Here is an 18,433-nt window from a genome sequence, read left to right on the forward strand (position 1 = left end):
TGCTGTAGACAAAAGGAAATTCATTCTGAGAGTGAACTCAGTATGTGGATGACTGTCATGCATATTGGAATCACCTTCGATGATTTAAAAAAAGAAAATGGCAAGTAGCCTTAGACTGTCCTGGCACATCTCTAAATTAATAACTGACCTCTCTGGTCCTACACTGTTGTGTCTGTTGGGTCCAAACAGTCATAACCTGTTGGTTTTGTGTCTGGGGAAAGTAATGGAAGGCTCTCTTGGAGGATGACCACTAGGAGGAGGAAGTGGGCACTATGTTATTTGAATGTTTCTGGCTGATAATGGGAAAGGTGTAGAATCAGGAATCACTGGATTTCTGAAAGAATATTGTTGAGTCTCTTAAATTTTCCATCCTGGAATAAAGCTCCAATATTCCAAAGAAAAGGCAGGAGTTTTTCTTCTGCTTAGTATCATCTGCACTCCCTCTGATATGCTTTTTAATATTTTTTCATTCATTTTGTCAAACTCATGTATGGGATCTACATGATACTAGAAACATCAGACTATAAGAAGGAACCGGAATTACAAGGAACTCCTAATATTTTTACTCCCTCTTCCAAGATAGATCCTCACCTGCCTGTGACTTAGTAAATAAGCATTCAGAGTGACCTGATGATCCAAGAGATTAAGTGACTTGCTCAGGGTTACATGGTTAATAAGAGTCAGAACTGGAAGCCTGCTCTTCTTGATTACCAGTTGTTGTTGTACAGCCTTCATTTTTAAAGGGGACTAATGACATTGGGAGTGATGTCTTGACTTGTGCATGAATTATATTTAAATGAGGCAGAGTTGCACAAAGTCATCTGCATCACTCTCACATAGTCATCAAAGTCCAGCAACAAGACTAAAAGGATGACTGACAAAGACTATACTTTCAGGGATCATTTCTATGTATGTTACTAGAGAATTGTAGCTGAACATGTCCTGTCAGATCTATGAAGAAAGGAAGAATGTATGACCAAAGAAGAGATAAAGAGCATTACAAAACATAAAATGAATAATTTTGATTTTATTAAATTTATAGTAGAGTAATCTTTTAAAACCCAAACCTCAAATCAATATACCCATGTAATCAAGTGATAAATCATATATTTTCTTCTGCATTTCTACTCCCATGTTTCTTTTTCCAGATATGGATAGCATTCTTTCCCATAAGTCCCTCAGAATTGTCCTGGATCATTGTATTGCTTTTAGTAGCAGTCAATTACATTTGATTATTCCACAATGTTTCAGTTACTATGTGTAATGTTCTCTTGGTACTGCTTATGTCACTCTGCATCAGTCTATGTAGGTCTTTCCAGTACTTATAAAAATTCATTGATTCATCATTCCTTATAGCACATTAATATTCCATCACTATCATATACCAAATTTGTTCAGCCATTCCTTAATTAAGGGACATCCCTACATTTTCCAATTTTTTGCCATCACAAAAATCACAGCTTTGATTATGTATATGATTTTGTATAAACAAAACCAATGCAACCAAAATTAGAAGGGAAACAACAAGCTGAGTAAAAACTTTTTTTACAATAAATTTCTCTGATTAAGGTCTTATTTCTCAAATATATAAAGAACAAAGTTAAATTTATAAGAATACAAATCATTACCCAATTAACAAATGGTCAAAGGATATGAATAGGCAGTTTTCAGATGAAGAAATCAAACCTTTCAACAATCATATGAAAAAAGTTCTCAATCCCTCTCAATTAGAGAAATGCAAAATAAAAGAATGCTAAGGTACTGTCTCATACCTATCAGATTGACCAATATGACAGAATAAAGGAAAACTATAAATGTTGAAGGAATATGGCAATATTGGTACACTAATGCATTTCTGGTGGAGTTGTGAACTGATTCAAGCATCCTGGAGGGCAATTTGGAATTATGCCCAAAGGGCTATTTTAAAACTGTATACCCTTAAATCCAGTAATACTACTTCTAGGTCTATATGCCAGAGAGATTTTTTTAAAGCAGAAATGACCTACTTGCACAAAAATATTTATAGTTGCTTTTTCTGTGGTCACAAAGAATTGGAAACTAAAGGGATGTCCATCAATTGGGGAATTGTTGAACAAATTGTGGTATGTGATAGTGATGGAATACTATTGTGCTGAAAGGAATAATGAACAGGATGATTTTAGAAAGAGCTGGAAAGACCTATATGAACTGATGCAAAATGAAATGAGCAGAACCAGGAAAACATTGTACACAGTAATAGAAATATTGTGGAATACCAAATGTGATAGACTTAGCTACTATCAGCAATGCAATGATGTCCAGGGCAATTCTGAGGTACTAATGGCAAAGAAGTCTATCCATCTTCAAAGAAAGAACTGTTGGAGTAGGAATACAGATTAACTATTTTTCATTTGTTTATCTGGGTATGTGTTTTGAGGGTTTGGCTTTATAAGATTATTCACTTACAAAAATGATCAATAATGGAAACATGTTTTGCATGATATTACATGTATAACCCAGACTGAATTGCTTGCCAGCTCCAGGAGAGGGTAGGGAAGGAGAGACTGTAACAACTTGGATCATATAACTTTGAAAACGTGGAAATTTGTTATTATGTGTAATTGGTATAAATAAACAAACAAACAAATAAATGAATGAATGAATGAATGGATGGATAAATAAATGAATGAATGAATAAATAAATAAATAAACAAATAAACGAATAAATGAATAAATGAATGAATGAATGAATAAATGAATGAATGAATGAATGAATGAATAAATAAATAAATGAATGAATGAATGAATGAATAAAAAAATAAATAAACAAATAAATAAATAAGTAAGTAAATAAATAAATGAATGAATGAATAAATGAATAAATAAATAAAGGGATGACTAGCAAAAGCCTGGGATGGAGTGATTGATCTTGGCATCTTCAATGACTGACCAAGCTCTAGGTTCTCCACAACTCCTACTTCAGCCACCTTCATGACCCTTGGAACAAATAGTTCTCATCTACCCATTCTACTGGGAGAAGTCTTCACATGCTTGGGGTAAACATCCTACTAATTCACCAATGGGTTTGAAACCTGTTGGTTACCTCAAACTTATTTAATCTGTCTGCCAAGACACCCAACTGTCACCCATGTCTTCAAGAAGTTGTAGCAGGTGCAGTAACCACACACCATAAAACCCTCTCCACTACCAATTACACCATGCTGCCTCTACAACAACAGAAATATCTGCCTGAAAAGTAAAAGCTTTAGATAATTAAACTTTTCAGAATTTCATAAAGCATGCTAAAAGTGTCCATCTGAATTCAATGTGTGCATTTTTTGTTGGTCTTGAACGAATTCAATCACATTGGTGTGTATACATCAAGATAAACAGAAATACTTCCATCAGGGATGTGATCTTGACTTAAAGGATTCTGAAAACCTGATAGCTCTGGTATGTAGACTTCCTTTACCATCTCTTATGACTCAAAACCTCACAGTAGTTTTTCAATGGCAGGACTTTCATTGAAGAGGCAACATGGTAGACTGAAAAGAGGTTTAAACTCAGGGTTATAAAGACCCAATTTAGAATCCCACCTCTAACATTTGTTAGCTATATGACATGGGAAAATCACTCACCCTATCTTTGCCTCAGGAAAATGGGGAGAATAATACCTTCCTCATCTATAAAACTGAGACAATAATATTCCTGGTACTCACCTCAAAGGGTTGTGAGGATAACATGGGTGACAAATGAATCTGTAAAATTCTTTGCAGACCTTAAAGTCTAGAGAAACTTTGGAAATGTGATAATGTACAAGAAGTGGTTTTGGAAGCCTTAAATTGTTACATACAAGTCACTTATCATCATAATCATCTTGCTTAATTCATCTCATTTGGTTGATATGTTGATTGATTTCTTCTTAATAAATTCACACATATTTTTTAGGATAATTCTGGAACAGACATATTAATTTCATTAAATTGTCGCTATGGTTGTTATTTAGCTAATTCATCTCTAGGATATAAATAATAGTATTTCATTTCAAAGACAGGATACATAGATCAATTCCAATATTTCAATGAATCTATTTTATTCATCTTGTCTATAACTAGTTCCTTTCATGTTTGTCTCCAATTAAAATGTGAGATACTTAAGGACAAGGATTATTTTTAAACTTTCTTTGTATCCTGAGCCCTTGGCATCATGCCTGGTACTCAGTAAGCACTTAAATTTTAATCACCTGTTGACCACATGATAGATCAATTAGCTCCTGGCTATGGGTATTCCTGTCCACAATGCAAGTCTCAACCTGTCCATTCCTGTCCCCATTGTGCGCAACTCTTGTCCATATCTTTTCAAAATCTGACATAAAAAATCTGTCCAACTTGCCATGGGTCTTCCTCTCTTATTTGTCATTTGTTTTTACATCATATTCATTTCCAAACAGATTACTCATTCCTCCTCTACCCAGCAAGTCTTCTCTTGTAGCAAAGATTTTAAAAGAAAGAGAAAAAAACAGTTTGGCAAAACCAACCAATGCATCAACCTCATCTGGCATATATACACTATTCCACAGTGGTAGTCTCCCACAACTTCAATGAAGGGAGAGACATGTCACTTCTCCTGTTGCTTGGTTTCTGAAGAGGTCTTAAAGACTTCTTTTCTAAATAGTTAAGATTTACTATAGCTAATATTTATATTGAACTTTAGATTTTGTAAAGTTACATCTTTACATCAGTTCATTAATTTTATATTTTATATATTTGTATTTTATGCATATAGTTTACATTTTCATAATTTACATATGTTATTTATTTTTTCACTCCCCCAAACCATGAAATGTAGGAGCTATTATTTCTTCCACTTTTACAGATAGGAAAACTGAGACAGAGATCTAAAAAATGGCTTGCTCAGAGTCACACATGTAAGTAATTCTTTAAGGCCAAGTTTGAACTCAGATCTTCCTGACTCCAGGTACAGTACCCTATCTGCTGATCCACTTAGCTACCTCGGTTGGGTAGCCATGGGTCGAACAAAAACCTATAACCATCAGTCTGGTCCTGTTTAAGCTGGTCCTCAAAGGTTCACCAAGAGCCTTTGGGAATTGCCACCCCAGTGTCTCTCCTCACAACATAAGCACAAATGGCATTTGTTCTAGCTAGAAGAAACTCTGGGAATGTCTCAGCAGCTATGCAGATTAGCAATAATGTTTACAGTATGTCAAGGACATAATAAAAATGCCATCTTTTTTCTATTTAAGCTTGTCCACAGAGAGTTTAAAGGATGTTATGGGAATAATTACATATTTTTACCCCCAAAGAAATAGTTCTTTCTTTCTTCCTATAAGTAAATCTCATATTATGGGTAAAAGGCCATGACTTTTGAGTTGAATACAAAACCAAACATGACTACCAAATGGAAGCTTATATGCAGATGTTGGGTAAACAATTAGATTCTTTGCCAGAAAATTTGAATTGCACCTGTTGATTTGGGAAGGGGAATAACTGGAGAATAGGAAAATGTTATTCAAAATGAAATTTCATTCTCTATTCTACAGAGAGATTTGTATCTGAGCAAGATAAAGGCAAAACATGATTATTTCTTCATTTTCAAATTTTCAGATTGTCAGACTAGGGGGCTCTAGTCAAAGACCACCTACTTGGAAAAGCCTTCATTGCACAATACACCTGACTGCTCATGGGCAGGAGGTGTGGAGAAAGGGGGAGTGGAATTTCACTATCTAGAGGACTAAAGAATAGCTCAGTGAATAGAGTTCTGAGTCTGAAGTCAGGAAGAACTGAATTCCAATCCAGTTTCTGATATTAGCTTTGTGGCTCTTGGTAAATCCCTTAGACTCTATCCACCTCCATTTCCTCAACTGTAAAATGAGGGTGATTATAATAGAACCTACCTTTAAGGGCTGTTGTGAGGATTAGATGAGATAATATTTATAAAGTATTTAGCATGATACCTAGCACTGTACTTAATTAATAATATTTATTTCCTTTCCAGGGCAGCCTGTTCTATAGTCCATTATTCTTCAATTATTGGCTCAATGCTAGATGTTATTTTGGGCATGTAGACTCAGATTTGGAGGGTGATTGGAATGAACACCCTGTCCTCCAAACCTAAGAGTATAAAAGAAATAGCATTAGCTGACCTAATATGTCAGTTTAGGCCTTTAGTTTCTACCAAAAGAATATTGATCTTGTAAGACAATTTGGGACTCTGGTTCTGACACTTGCTTCTTGTGACCTTGAAGAAGTAAGCCACTGAACCTCCCTGAAAATTAGTTTCTTCATCTGTCAAATGGGGAGAAGAATACTTGCATCAGTTACCACATAACACTTTTGTGAGGAGTGGGCATCAGCCTCTTTTAAGTGTTCTACATGTGTGAATTAGGAAGCACAATAGCCAGGGTGGATTTTAAAACTTCATTTACTAAAACAAGATGTCACAGACTTCAATGATGCCAATGACAGCCTTGGTTCTAACATTACATTTACAAGCCATTAATAAGTAAAGAGTTGGCAGGGCCATTTTGCATAGAGAACTATAAAAAGAAAATTAAAAGGCCAGCTCAATTGAGCTTTAAAAAATCATTCATTTTGAATGATTACCAGTAACCAGAAGAATCATTCTGAGTAGATTTCCCCTTCTATGCCTGGTAAGTCCTGCAGAAGGTAAAAGAGTTGATTAAATAAGATGAGAATTTTGCTGACATCAGTAAAACTCTTTGGAGGATTAAAACACAGTCCTTCAAACCTGTCCCCAGTAACTTTGATTTTGACTGTTCACATTCTGGAAGGCATTGGGGACCCACAATGCAATTGTCTGAAATTTATATTTTGATTTTAGATAGCAGAGTTAAAATACATGTAATTCAATTAAGCAAAAATGGTGAAAGGTACCAGCTAATGGTATTGAATTCTGTAATTTCCTTGTAACATATAAAATGAGATGAAAAATTAAATGGTCATCCTTGAATTGGCTCATCAATAGGGAGTTTCTCAGAAATAGACTGTATGTTTGCCTCTAGATCCTTCAGTGGTCTGGGCATCTTCTTCCATTTCCTAGCTCCCGACTTGCTGTTATATTCATATACATTTCCTGAGACTGTTGGAGGAAAAGTATACAACAGAAAAAAGCAGTAGTGAGTTGTTCATATCTTCCAAATTGGAGTCTGTATGAAAGTGGCAAACACTGAGAAAAGACATTAAAGACTTCACAGAAAAACTCATAATGGCCTGTAAGGTAAGACGTCTCCTAAAAGAAGACTGGGAAACTTGATCATCCCATCCCTCCTGAAACCAAAGGCAGATTGAAAACAGTAAGAGACAAGGTTATCTATGAGACATAAAGCTAAATAGGCAGATCCTCTAGTCCCAAAAATGATCATAACTCCAAATTTTATCTCAAAAAATAACATCAATTTTTGAGCCAGAGGGGACCTTAATAGCTACCTAATCCAATCCATGTCTAGAAATGGATCCCCATTATAAAATGCCCCAAAAGTAGTCATCCAGTCTTTACTCAAAGAATGTATAGGAACAAGAATGTACCACCTCTTGAGGCAGCCATCTTATAAAATGGTGATAATAAAAGCACCTCCCTCCCAAGGTTATTATATGGATCAAATGAGATCATTTATGTAAGCATATTTGCAAAACTTAAAAGAAGATAAATTATTATTGTTGTTGCTGCTGTTCACTTGTTTTTCAGTTGTGTCCAACTTTCATGACCCTATTCAGTGTTTTCTTGGCAAAGATACTGGTGTGGTTTACCATTTTACAGATGAGGAAACTGAAGCAAACAGGCTTAAGCGCCTTGCCCAGGGTCACATAGCTAGTACGTATCTGAGACCATATTTGAACTCAGGAAGATGAGTCTTTCTGATTCTAAGCCTAGTGCTCTATTCACTGTGCTGCCCAGGTGCTCCATTATTAATAATACATCCTGATGAAATCAAATCTTAGTTAAGATCAAATAGAAATAAGCCAATCAACATTCATTAATCATCTCTATGTACCAGGGACTGTGCTGAGCATTAGAGATACAGAAATAAAAAGTGAATATTCCTTTCTCTCAAAAAACTTCCATTCTAACAATTAAGACAATTTGCACATATAAAATTACACTCAAAATATACAAAATGAATACAATGAAGTTTGGGGTAAAAAGGCTTAAGCCACTGGGGGATATCAGAAAAGGCCTCATAAAGGAGGTAGCTTTGAGCTGAATCTTGAAGGAAATAAAGGTGAAGCGGGTAACTTCCAGCATAGAGGACAGACAATGTAAAGACATAGAGCTGGGAGACAGAGCATCATATATGTAAGGAACAGAAAGTAGTCCAGCAATGCTGGAGAGAGTAGGGGAAGGAATAATTTGTAGAAAGGGACCAAAGAAGAGTTTTAAATGTCGATCAAGAGTTCATATTAGATCTTAGAGGCAATAAAGAGTCGCCCAGGGTTTATCAATAAGAGGTTCACATGGTCACACTTACACTTTGGGGGCAAGGAAGCATTTTGGTAGCTCCAAAGAGGATGGATTAGCAAGAAGAGAGACTTGGGACAGAAAGACCAAGTAGGAGACCATTGCAGTAATTTATAAGAGGTGATGAGGGTTTGAACCAGGGCAGTGCTGATGTGAAAGGGGAAAAGGGAATACATATGAGAGATGCAACAAAAGGAGGAGTAATGATATTTGACAACTGATTGAATGTTGGGAGTATGGGAGAATGAGGAGTTGAGGAAGACTCCAAGACTGGAGACTGGGAAAATGAGAGATGCCATGATAGATGCTTCAATGATTAGAGGAAGTTTAGATGAGGAGTAGGTTGGGAGGGGGATATTAAGTTCCATTTTGGATATATTGAATTTAAAGGAGCAAAGAAAGAATAGCAGAGAAGATGAGGAGGAGAAGAGGGAGAAGAGCTAAAGTCAGAATTCTCAATTGAGCATTAAGATGGGAATAGATTTGGATACAAAATGGGACTCAAAACAACCTTGCATCCTGGTATGATTTTATATTGTGTCTTCTGCATCCAATGTCACCTGCCTTCCTAATCTAGACCTACTCAGCCCCTATCTTGTTCCAAAATCTTTCCCATTCCTCTCCTAGTCATAAAAAGATGAAGCCATTTTTAAATTCCTATTCAATTACTTAATATTGGTTTTGATTTACTAATTGATTAAAATCTTCAAATATGGTAGAAGTGGATAACATTTCTTCATCCAGAAAAAAGCAAGATTTGGTGAATGTTATTACATAAATTTCTGGTGGCAAAGTAATTTCTCTTTCCATTCATAGATTCAAAGAATCACCAAATGTTAGAGATGGAAAGAACCTAAGAGATCTTCTAATCCAGGAATTCATAATCTTTCTTAGGTCATGAACCTCCCTTTGGTAGACTCTTTCTCAAAGTAAGCTTTTAATTGAATAAATAAAATGCTTAGGATTACAAAGGAAATCAATTATAATTAAATATACTCATCAAAATGTATAGGGGGAAAATTCACAGATAATAGGTTAAAAATCTTTTATTCTAGTCAGAACTCCCTTGACTAAGAAAATGTCAAGCAAATAAGGGTAACTCTACAGTACAATGGAAAGCACACTGAGGAACCAGGTTCATTACTTATTTTTTTAAACCCTTATCTTCTGTCTTAGAATCAATACTAAGTATCAGTTCCAAGGCAGAGGAGTGGTAAGGATTAGGTAGGCAGTTGGAGTAAAGTGACTTGCCCAGGATCACAGACCTAGTAAATGTTTGAGGCCAAATATTCACTTTTCTAAAGAAATTGACATTTGGGTTAGAGTGGGGTTGTGTGTTGATTCGTTTGTTAAAATTACTTTCCTCATTCTTTTTTTAATTTTTTTTAAAAAGATAGTTTGCTCAGTTGGAAACTGAGGAGATATACATTTGGAAATGAAGGTGACATAAAAACAAAAAATACAAATTTTAAAATTGAAAAAAAAACTAGTGAAATATTTAACACTATGAAAGCAAGATGTGCTTTGTGTAATTTCTGAGGCTCTTAAATGTTTACTTAAAGGGATGATTTCTTTTGATATATTCTTTGTATCTTGTATGATCTCATACACACATACACACACACACACACACATATATACATTTATATATGAGACATTCCCAATTAAAATGTCAGTTTTATGAGGGCAGAGCCAGTTTTTGTTTCTTCTTCATTTCCCCAAGTGCTTAGCACAGTGCCTAACATACATTAACAGTTTAATAGATATTGATTGATTGATTGATTGATTTAGTATGAAGTTGGGATTCTGCCTGAATTATCCTATTATAGATTCACTTTTCTAGTGAGTAGAGCCTGACTTAGACTAGGAAAACAAGCACTCTAGAGTAGACACATGAACATTCAAATAAGAGAATGATTTCTGGGTATCCAAATTGCAGCTGTGCTCTTCCCTGTTTCCCAAAGGTTTTTCTGGGTTAGTTCATCTTACTACTAGTAAGCCAACTCATTCCAAAGATAATGGGGTTTGGGCCAGTCTCACATCCACTGGCAACTATTGCCATCCATGCATGGATATCCTGAATTACTGCCACCTCTATTGTCTCGAATGGCAGCTTGGTTACTCTTGGAGTAACTTACTTGCTCCCTGGGGCTCCTCTAGGTTCTTAAGATAGCATACAACCACCACCTAGCTTCCATTTCTATGAGAGAAATCTTTATAAAAAATTGCTTGACTGATACTAACCACAGTACCCAATTGGGTAGAGAATAGCATAATACACAAAGTATCTCTAACTAATAGAATACATTAAGGAAAGAGGATCTGCCACTCCCAAAAGACATAAGCATGCACCGTACCTGGATCAATTGCTTCTCCATCAAACACTGTCTCGTATACAGTTGTTTCCTTAGAAAAGGACAAATTATTACAAATATAATAAATTATCATGATATAGAGTGAGTTTGGGGATTGGGGGGAGAAGGAAGTTTCACAAATTCAATACTTCTTGAAGGTAAGCCCCTCATCACAAATCTTTCCTTTTTCTCCTATACAGTCTAAGGCTAATCAGAACAGAAAAGAGAGCCTCCATGATATGCCACTGATTACCCAGTTTCAGTAGAATTTAAGCATTGAGGGCATTTTTGAATGTATCCCTAGCACCTTATGATAGGGATCCGAATGACTCCATTATTATAGAGAACTTGGAGGTGAGGTGCATCCTTCTACTAATGCAGGATGCCATCTCCCTCTGCAATTTATAGAAGTAGAGAGTTGTCTAAAAAGCTGAGGGGTCAATTGCTTTGCTCAGAGTCAGTATGTCTCAATTATTAGGACTCAAACCCAGGTCTTTTTAGCTTCAAGGCTAGCTCTCTATCCCCTACATCATGCTGCCTGGCTTAGAGCAGCCATCCAATAAATGCTTCTTGATTTAAGTTGAGTCAATTCCAACACCAAAATCTTAATGTTCTCCAAATCATTTTCTTAAAACACAATTTTGTTTCTTTTGTGGTGTTAACCTGTTCTCATTTTAACATGAATTATTTATCAGATTACTTCAAGCCAGAATTAAAGCCTTAAGAGAATAGATGGGATGGGTGATTCTAATGAGGAGAAAGAATGAGAGGGTTCTAGAATATGGAGTATTACTTTAAAGGGGGTGAGGGTAAAACAGGCATAAGTGGTTTGAAAAGTTAGAGGGTCATGGGCAATATGAATGCAAAGGAAGAGACAGCAAGAGGAGAAGAAAGACAACTCAGGTATAAAACTCTTCCGCCATCTCATTGACATATCACTTGCCTACCTGAGCTTCTTTGTGAATAATTTAATAAATCATTCAGTCTATTACAAAATGTCATGAGAATTTCACTCACTCCCATGAAATTCCAAGCTAGAGAACCTTCTATTCTATAAAGATTGCTTTCTCCATGATGGTACTTAATCCTGGATTTAGCTCTGTGGTTTCTATGGTTGAACTGAAATTATCTGATTCTATTGACGTTATATGAGGGAAAAGAAAAATAACCAAATAGCCATCATTATGAAAAAAAGAATGGGGAGATGAAATGCCATTACTTCTGTGGTGGGACTTGGTTCCCAGAATTATACTCACAGTTAGCACTTCAACTTTTTTATGTCTATTTCCTGTTACCATGTCATCATTGATATTTTTATTTCCTGTTAGAAAAGGAAAACCAGACAGGTAAGTATCTCATGACTGACTTCTAGACAAGTAAAAACAATCAGTAATTAGTAACTTACCAGCTATGTACTTCTTTCCTCTGAAATGAAAGAAAAAGAGGGAAAATATCAGGTTCATGACACTATGGCACAGCAAAATTCAAAGTTCATTTGAATATAGCAAGCAATGAATAGTGAGTATGGTTCCCTTCCATGGGGAAAAATATATTTGTAGAAGAATCAGAAGGTCAATATCAATCTTGTCTCATCTAACAGATGATCCTCTAAATACATAAATTTTCTTATTGGTCTAAGCAGAGTAGCATTAAGCAGCAAGTGGATAGTAACCTATATCCTGCCATATATGTTTGATGAAAAGTATTCTCCAATTTTATATTTGGAAAGCTTGGAATTCTTTAAAGTATAACAAAATAATGAGATGATATTTGTAAAGCACTTAGTACAGTGCCTGGCACATTGTAGGTGCAATAAAATTATTATTATTAATATTCAGTGTGGAGAAGTAGACAGAACATTGACTCTAGTGTCAAAAGATCAACATTTAAAATTTCCCTCTGATGCTTAGTACCAGTGTGATTTTGAGCAAGTCACTTAATCTTCCTTGATCACAGTTTCCTAATCTACAAAATGAGAGATTTGGATTAAATAGTGTCAGATGTTTATTCCAGTTCTAGATTTAACGCCTATGAATCATAAGAGAAAAATGATATAGGGAAATCTATTTTCAATAAAATTTAAAATTATAATGCTCTATGTTTATAAAGTACCTTATAGAGAACTTTCTCATCCATCAATTCCCATGTGATTGTGACAATGATGAGTTTTAATTTTTAAATTGTGCTTAAAGACATTTGGGTGGGGGAGAGATTCTTTCTTTTATACATAATACTTCATATTGTTGCACTAAAGATCAATACAAATTTTTAATTTGGTTGTTATTGAGGTTTAAAATAAATAGCACAATTATTATCTCCATTTTACACATGAGGGGGAAAATACATGACTTAGAAAAGTAAAGTGATTTACTTATAGAACCAGAATTAAAACCCAGATGTCCTCCATGGACAGTGATCCTTCCATCAGATCTACTAGCCTCTTTGCTAAGTAGTTTATCTATACTTTTTCCATCTACCTACTAGACATTCTCTGACACTTCTGCATGACCTCACTTATTTTTATAAATTTAGACCCAAGGATTCATGTGCAAACTGAGAACTAGATGAAGGATGAGTATAACTTATTGTGGGTATAAATTTGCTGTTCTCAAAAGGAACCCTCAAGCTCTCCACAACCTTCAGGGTCTCCCTTTCTCATAGGCCAACAAGGCAACATAGAGATGCCCCCCTTTAAAGACAATTATTCTTTCATAAGTTAAATGAAAACCCACATACTTTTGTTTGGGCTTTGAAAGGTTCTTGGTCAGTTTTTGACACCAGGCTGTAATTCTAGTGTATTTCATAAGCAGGTAGCATGTCCAGGAAAGCAACCCAGTCAAGAAAACCGCCATCAATGTGAAGATGAAAGGGATATACCAATCATTGGGACTGTATGTGTTTATGGATGTGTACACAATGGTCACACCTTTCCTTTGCTGATAAATGACATAGAAGAGAACACCAAGCATTAGGCAATGTTTTAAGATAGCATTTTCTTACATATAAGATTTTCTCTGTATATGCAAACTACATATAATAATTGATGCTATATAAAGAACATCTATATCACAGAATAACAGAATTTCAAAGTTGAAAGGAAATTCAGCAGTCATGTTATCAAACCCATGCATAAAAAGTAATCTTCCTACGACAAACCTAAAATGTGGTCACCTAGCATTTGCTTGTCCACTTCCAAAGTGAGGATTTGCAACTTCCCCAATCAACCCATTCTAGTTTTGGATAATGCTTATTGCAAATATAGGAAGTTTTCTCACAACAAGAATAAATTTCCCTCTTTGATACTTCCACTCATTGTTCCTAGTTCTACTCTCTAAGTAGATCATATCTAGAAATATCATAAGTTTAACCCATCATTTATATTACATCCCTTCAAATATTTGAAGGTGACTATCATATACCCACTGGTTTTTTCTTATATGAGTTAAATATCTTTGAGTCTTTTAACCAATCCTCATTTGGACATCAGAGTGTGTTAGAGTTGAGTAAGGTATAAGAAGTCTTAAAAGGTAGGAGGAAGAGTCAAAAAAAGATAGCTAGGTTGTAAGCCTAGGTGACTGGGAGGATCGTGGTGATTTCAACATTAAGAAGTGAAGTAGGCAGAGGGCAAAGTTTTGAGGAAAAGGCCAGGAATATTGTGTGAGATGTGTTCAGGTTAGAATGTCCACCAGGCATCCAATTTGAGGTGTCCAATAGGCAGTTGGAGATGGGAGATTAAAGGTTAGGGATGGTGAAATAGATCTGAGAATCATCAGCATATATATATGTATGTATACATATATATGATAATTCAACACATGAGAGGTGATGATGAATATATATATATATATGTGTGTGTGTGTGTGTGTGTGTGTGTGTGTGTGTGTGTGTGTGTGTGTGTAAGAGCCCAGACAGAGCCCTGGGGGAAACAACAGTTAGGGGGCTTGACCTGAATGAAGATCCAACAAAGAAGACTGAGGAGTGGTCAGAGAAGAAGGAGGAAAACCAGGAGAAATCAAGGTCATAACATAGATAGAGATTAGTATCTGGAAGAGAGTGATTGACAGTGTAAAATACTAAAGAGAAATCAAAAAGAGTAAAGATTAGATTAAATAATTGGTAATTCTGGAAACGGTAGTTGCTGTTGAATAATGCAATCAGAAGACAAATTTTGTTCAGTCATTTTCAGTCATATCTAACTCTTTGTGATTCCATTTATGGTTTTCTTGGCAGAGATAATAAAGTGATTTGCCATGTCTTTCTCTAGTTTATTTTACAATTGAGGAAACTGAGGTAAATGGGGTTCATTGACTTTTCCGAGATCACACAGCTATTAAGTGTCTGAGATTTAGGAAGATGAGTCTTCCTGATTCCGGGCCCTGTACTATATCCACTGTGCCACCTAGCTGCCTCAGAAGGCAAACTATAGAAAGATGGAGTTAGCATTGATTAAAGTCTCAAAGAATATAGCCAGTTTACAGGACACAGATATGTTCCCAAACAGTAGGGAAGTGACTAGTAGACAGCAATTAAAGATACTGAAAAAGAGGGATGATAGAGAACAACCTGCTGAAGAAGATGGAATGGATGATCATTTGTGCATTGGAAAGGGTTACCTTGGCAACGAGAGGGGCCACCTCTTTACATGAACAAAGACACCCCCCCCCACAGTACCTAGTTATATGTGGTGCATGTAGTAGCTACTTAATAGATTTTGATGGAATGAATGTGAATTTCTCTGTAACAGACACTTTCAGGCCAAGAAAATTAAATTCTAAAGTTTTTTACTTCAAAACTGGTGACTGGAGGAGCTGGTGTATTTTGCTGTATCACAGAAATATCTATCATCACAGTCCCCGTTCTGGGATACACAGCTTGACCATGCTGCAAGTTGTCATCGATAACGTGTACCACAAGATGATAATACTGGTAAAACTCTGCTCCAATTCCAGACTTGTTAAAAGGATTTTTCACAATTAGCTTTGGAACATTTGAGCCCCGAGTAGGATCAAATCCAAAATGTTGATTCTCATTTCCTTTAAAAAAGAAAAAGCATAAAAAATTATTATCCAAATAGCATGCAAAAAAATTACTCTCTTACCCTCTCATGTCCTACAAATACATGTGACTTCATAGAATCACATAATCTCTGTGATGGAAAGATTTCAAAGACTATCTAGTCCAACCTATAACTAAACAATGTTACCCCCTGAAAACAGACCTAGTAAGTGATAACCCTGGCCTTGTTTGAAAACCTCCAAAGAGGGAGAACCTACTATCACCTGAACCAACCCATCATATTTTGAGGCAGGTATAATTATTAGGAAGTTTTTTCTTTACATCAAGTTTACACTTCTAACTATTTCTTCTAGGCCTATCTTCTGGAACCAGGTAAAATAAGTCTAAAGACTCTTCCTTATGGCAGTCCTTCCTTTTAAATACCTTAAGATAGTCATTATATTCCCTTCCCCAACTAAATCTTCTTTTTCTTCAAGTTAAAAATAATCAGCTCCTTTGAGTAATCCTTCCATGAAATGAACTCAATTTATCATAGTCACCCTCGATTGAATGCTTTCCAGCTTATCAAAATCTTTCCTAAAATGTGGCACATACGAATGAATGCAATACTGGGTGTCTGTACTGTGTACTCTAACTTTCTTATTCCTGAACATTAAGCTCTCTTATTTTAGTCCTATAAGAACCAGATTTGAGATCTAGATGGCTAGTTGGTTCAGTTAGTTAGAATGTCATACTACTGAGGATCTGAGTTTCCTCCATATGTAATCAGCTTCATTATATTCCATGATCAGAGACTCTTCCCCCCAACCCTCGTGAGTGCTCTTACAAATGTGTACACCATATGACAATGAGATTAAGATTATAGGGATAGTTTCTTTCAAATGCCCATGCAGAAAAATAAATCAAGGCATCAGTCATATTGATCCTGAGTGCCAAGTATCACTTTATATGTGAAGGACTAGACGGATTTTAAAGGTAGTACCATGGACAGCACATTTAGAACCTTCTAAAATAACTCCCCTGCTTTTCTGCTGAGGTTAGGTTTCTAAACAAAGCAATTGTGAATCTCACTTGATAAAAGGAATTCTGCTGAAAGCATATTTGAAAGGTGCTAAAGGTTTTTGAGAAAATTAAATAATATTGTATTTGCCAAATTAGACCCATTTAATTAAACTAATGTGATCATGTACAAGAATGTGGTTATATTTGTAAACAGTTTGATGTAGCTTCATTTTTAAAAATTCATGCTAAAATCCCCTACCAGAAACTATCTCAAAGCGCATTTCAGTATTGCGTGAGTCTCTGTCATGGCAGTTTAACCTGAAGCTGTTGATGTTTGTTCCAGCAGCAACACTGTCAAAAATGACTGCCTTATATTTAGATGGTTTGCAGACAGGTGCTTCATCATTCTCATCCTTGATGTCAATTGTAACCTGTCAACAATCCAAAAGACAGAAACTTCATGTCCACATCATATGGCTATTTATACACAAAACTAGAAATAAACATGTGGGTAGATGGTGATTGTCTGAGATTCTTATTTGAAAAGGAAAAAAATTTGAGGATTTTGATGCAAGATATACACTATGGGATTTGGTTTCTCTCTGTCAATCATAGAGACAGCTTCTTTATTAATCACTGGTCTACTTTGCCCTGAATATCAAGGAGAAGGGACATGAGACTCATTAAAAATTGTATATGGGATCCAGCAGTCTATATTAGATAATATTATGTAGTATTTCAAGGTTTACAAAGCATTTTTACATATATTATCTCATTTGATCTTTATAACAACCCTGTGAGATAAGTTTTGTTCTTACCCTCCTTTATTAAGAACTGAGGTTGAAATTCATTAAGTGACTTTCCTAGGGTAGATATTTAAGACAGGACTAAAATTCAGATCTTCCTGATTCCACATTCTAACCTCAAAACCACTTAGTAGCCTCATAGTAATAGAAAATTATTGGAAAAAAAACAAAAACTGAAGGAAATTCCCTGCCACACCAAAAAAGTCATGATTCTCAAGCCCTTTAAATAGCCATGCTTAATAACAAGCAGATATTTTCTTTTCTTCCCTTTACTGAACATATCTGATTACCTCCAAGGCTCAAATACATATGCTAGTGGTAGCAGTTACCACCTCTGAATGGGCTATGACCATAATTAGAAGCTGTTCTCATGCTTTCTTAATTAAAATATCATGAAACTCTGGTAATTTGCATGGAAAAGATCAAAATATCAAGGATTATAAAATGTCAGTGATCGAACACAAGCCAGCCTAGAAAGGTTATCTGCCTACCTCCTGGATAAATAATGATTTTCTCTCCAATATTCACAAAGGAAAGGCTTGTTTTGATTATATCAGCAAGTATACTCTAGAGGTGTGTTTATTTTCTGTAATTTTAATGACAGACAAATTACTGGGGGAATTATCAAATCAAAGCTCTTTCTGTAAAATATGTTGCCTTGGTTTCTTGCTTGAAGTTTTCAATTCCATTCAACAAACATCTATTAAGCACCTACTACAAGCTAGGTACTATACTAGGTGCTAGAGATACAAATATAAAAATTAGATAGTACCTGCCCTC

The 18,433-nt window shown here is 35.5% G+C and overlaps 1 protein-coding gene and 1 pseudogene across 1 annotated transcript in view; one reads left to right on the top strand and one right to left on the bottom strand.

Moving 5' to 3' along the window:
* The first annotated feature begins 880 nt into the window (after nt 1-880).
* LOC130455704 (small nucleolar RNA U3) lies at nt 881-988 on the top strand (annotated as a pseudogene).
* A 5,420-nt stretch (nt 989-6,408) lies between these two features.
* The window catches only part of LOC103096880 (cadherin-related family member 3), a 100,359-nt gene continuing 88,334 nt past the window's right edge, over nt 6,409-18,433 (bottom strand). Inside the window, exons 13-19 of the mRNA XM_056806262.1 lie at nt 17,107-17,278; nt 15,615-15,862; nt 13,566-13,765; nt 12,235-12,254; nt 12,086-12,150; nt 10,833-10,881; nt 6,409-7,098 (exon numbers count right to left, since the gene is read on the bottom strand). Of these exons, the coding sequence (XP_056662240.1) occupies nt 6,959-7,098; nt 10,833-10,881; nt 12,086-12,150; nt 12,235-12,254; nt 13,566-13,765; nt 15,615-15,862; nt 17,107-17,278 (894 nt within the window). The 3' untranslated portion in view covers nt 6,409-6,958. The remainder of the gene's footprint in view (nt 7,099-10,832; nt 10,882-12,085; nt 12,151-12,234; nt 12,255-13,565; nt 13,766-15,614; nt 15,863-17,106; nt 17,279-18,433) is intronic.

The sequence above is a fragment of the Monodelphis domestica genome, chromosome 7 (assembly GCF_027887165.1).
Source record: "Monodelphis domestica isolate mMonDom1 chromosome 7, mMonDom1.pri, whole genome shotgun sequence".
NCBI classification, from domain to species: domain Eukaryota; kingdom Metazoa; phylum Chordata; class Mammalia; order Didelphimorphia; family Didelphidae; genus Monodelphis; species Monodelphis domestica.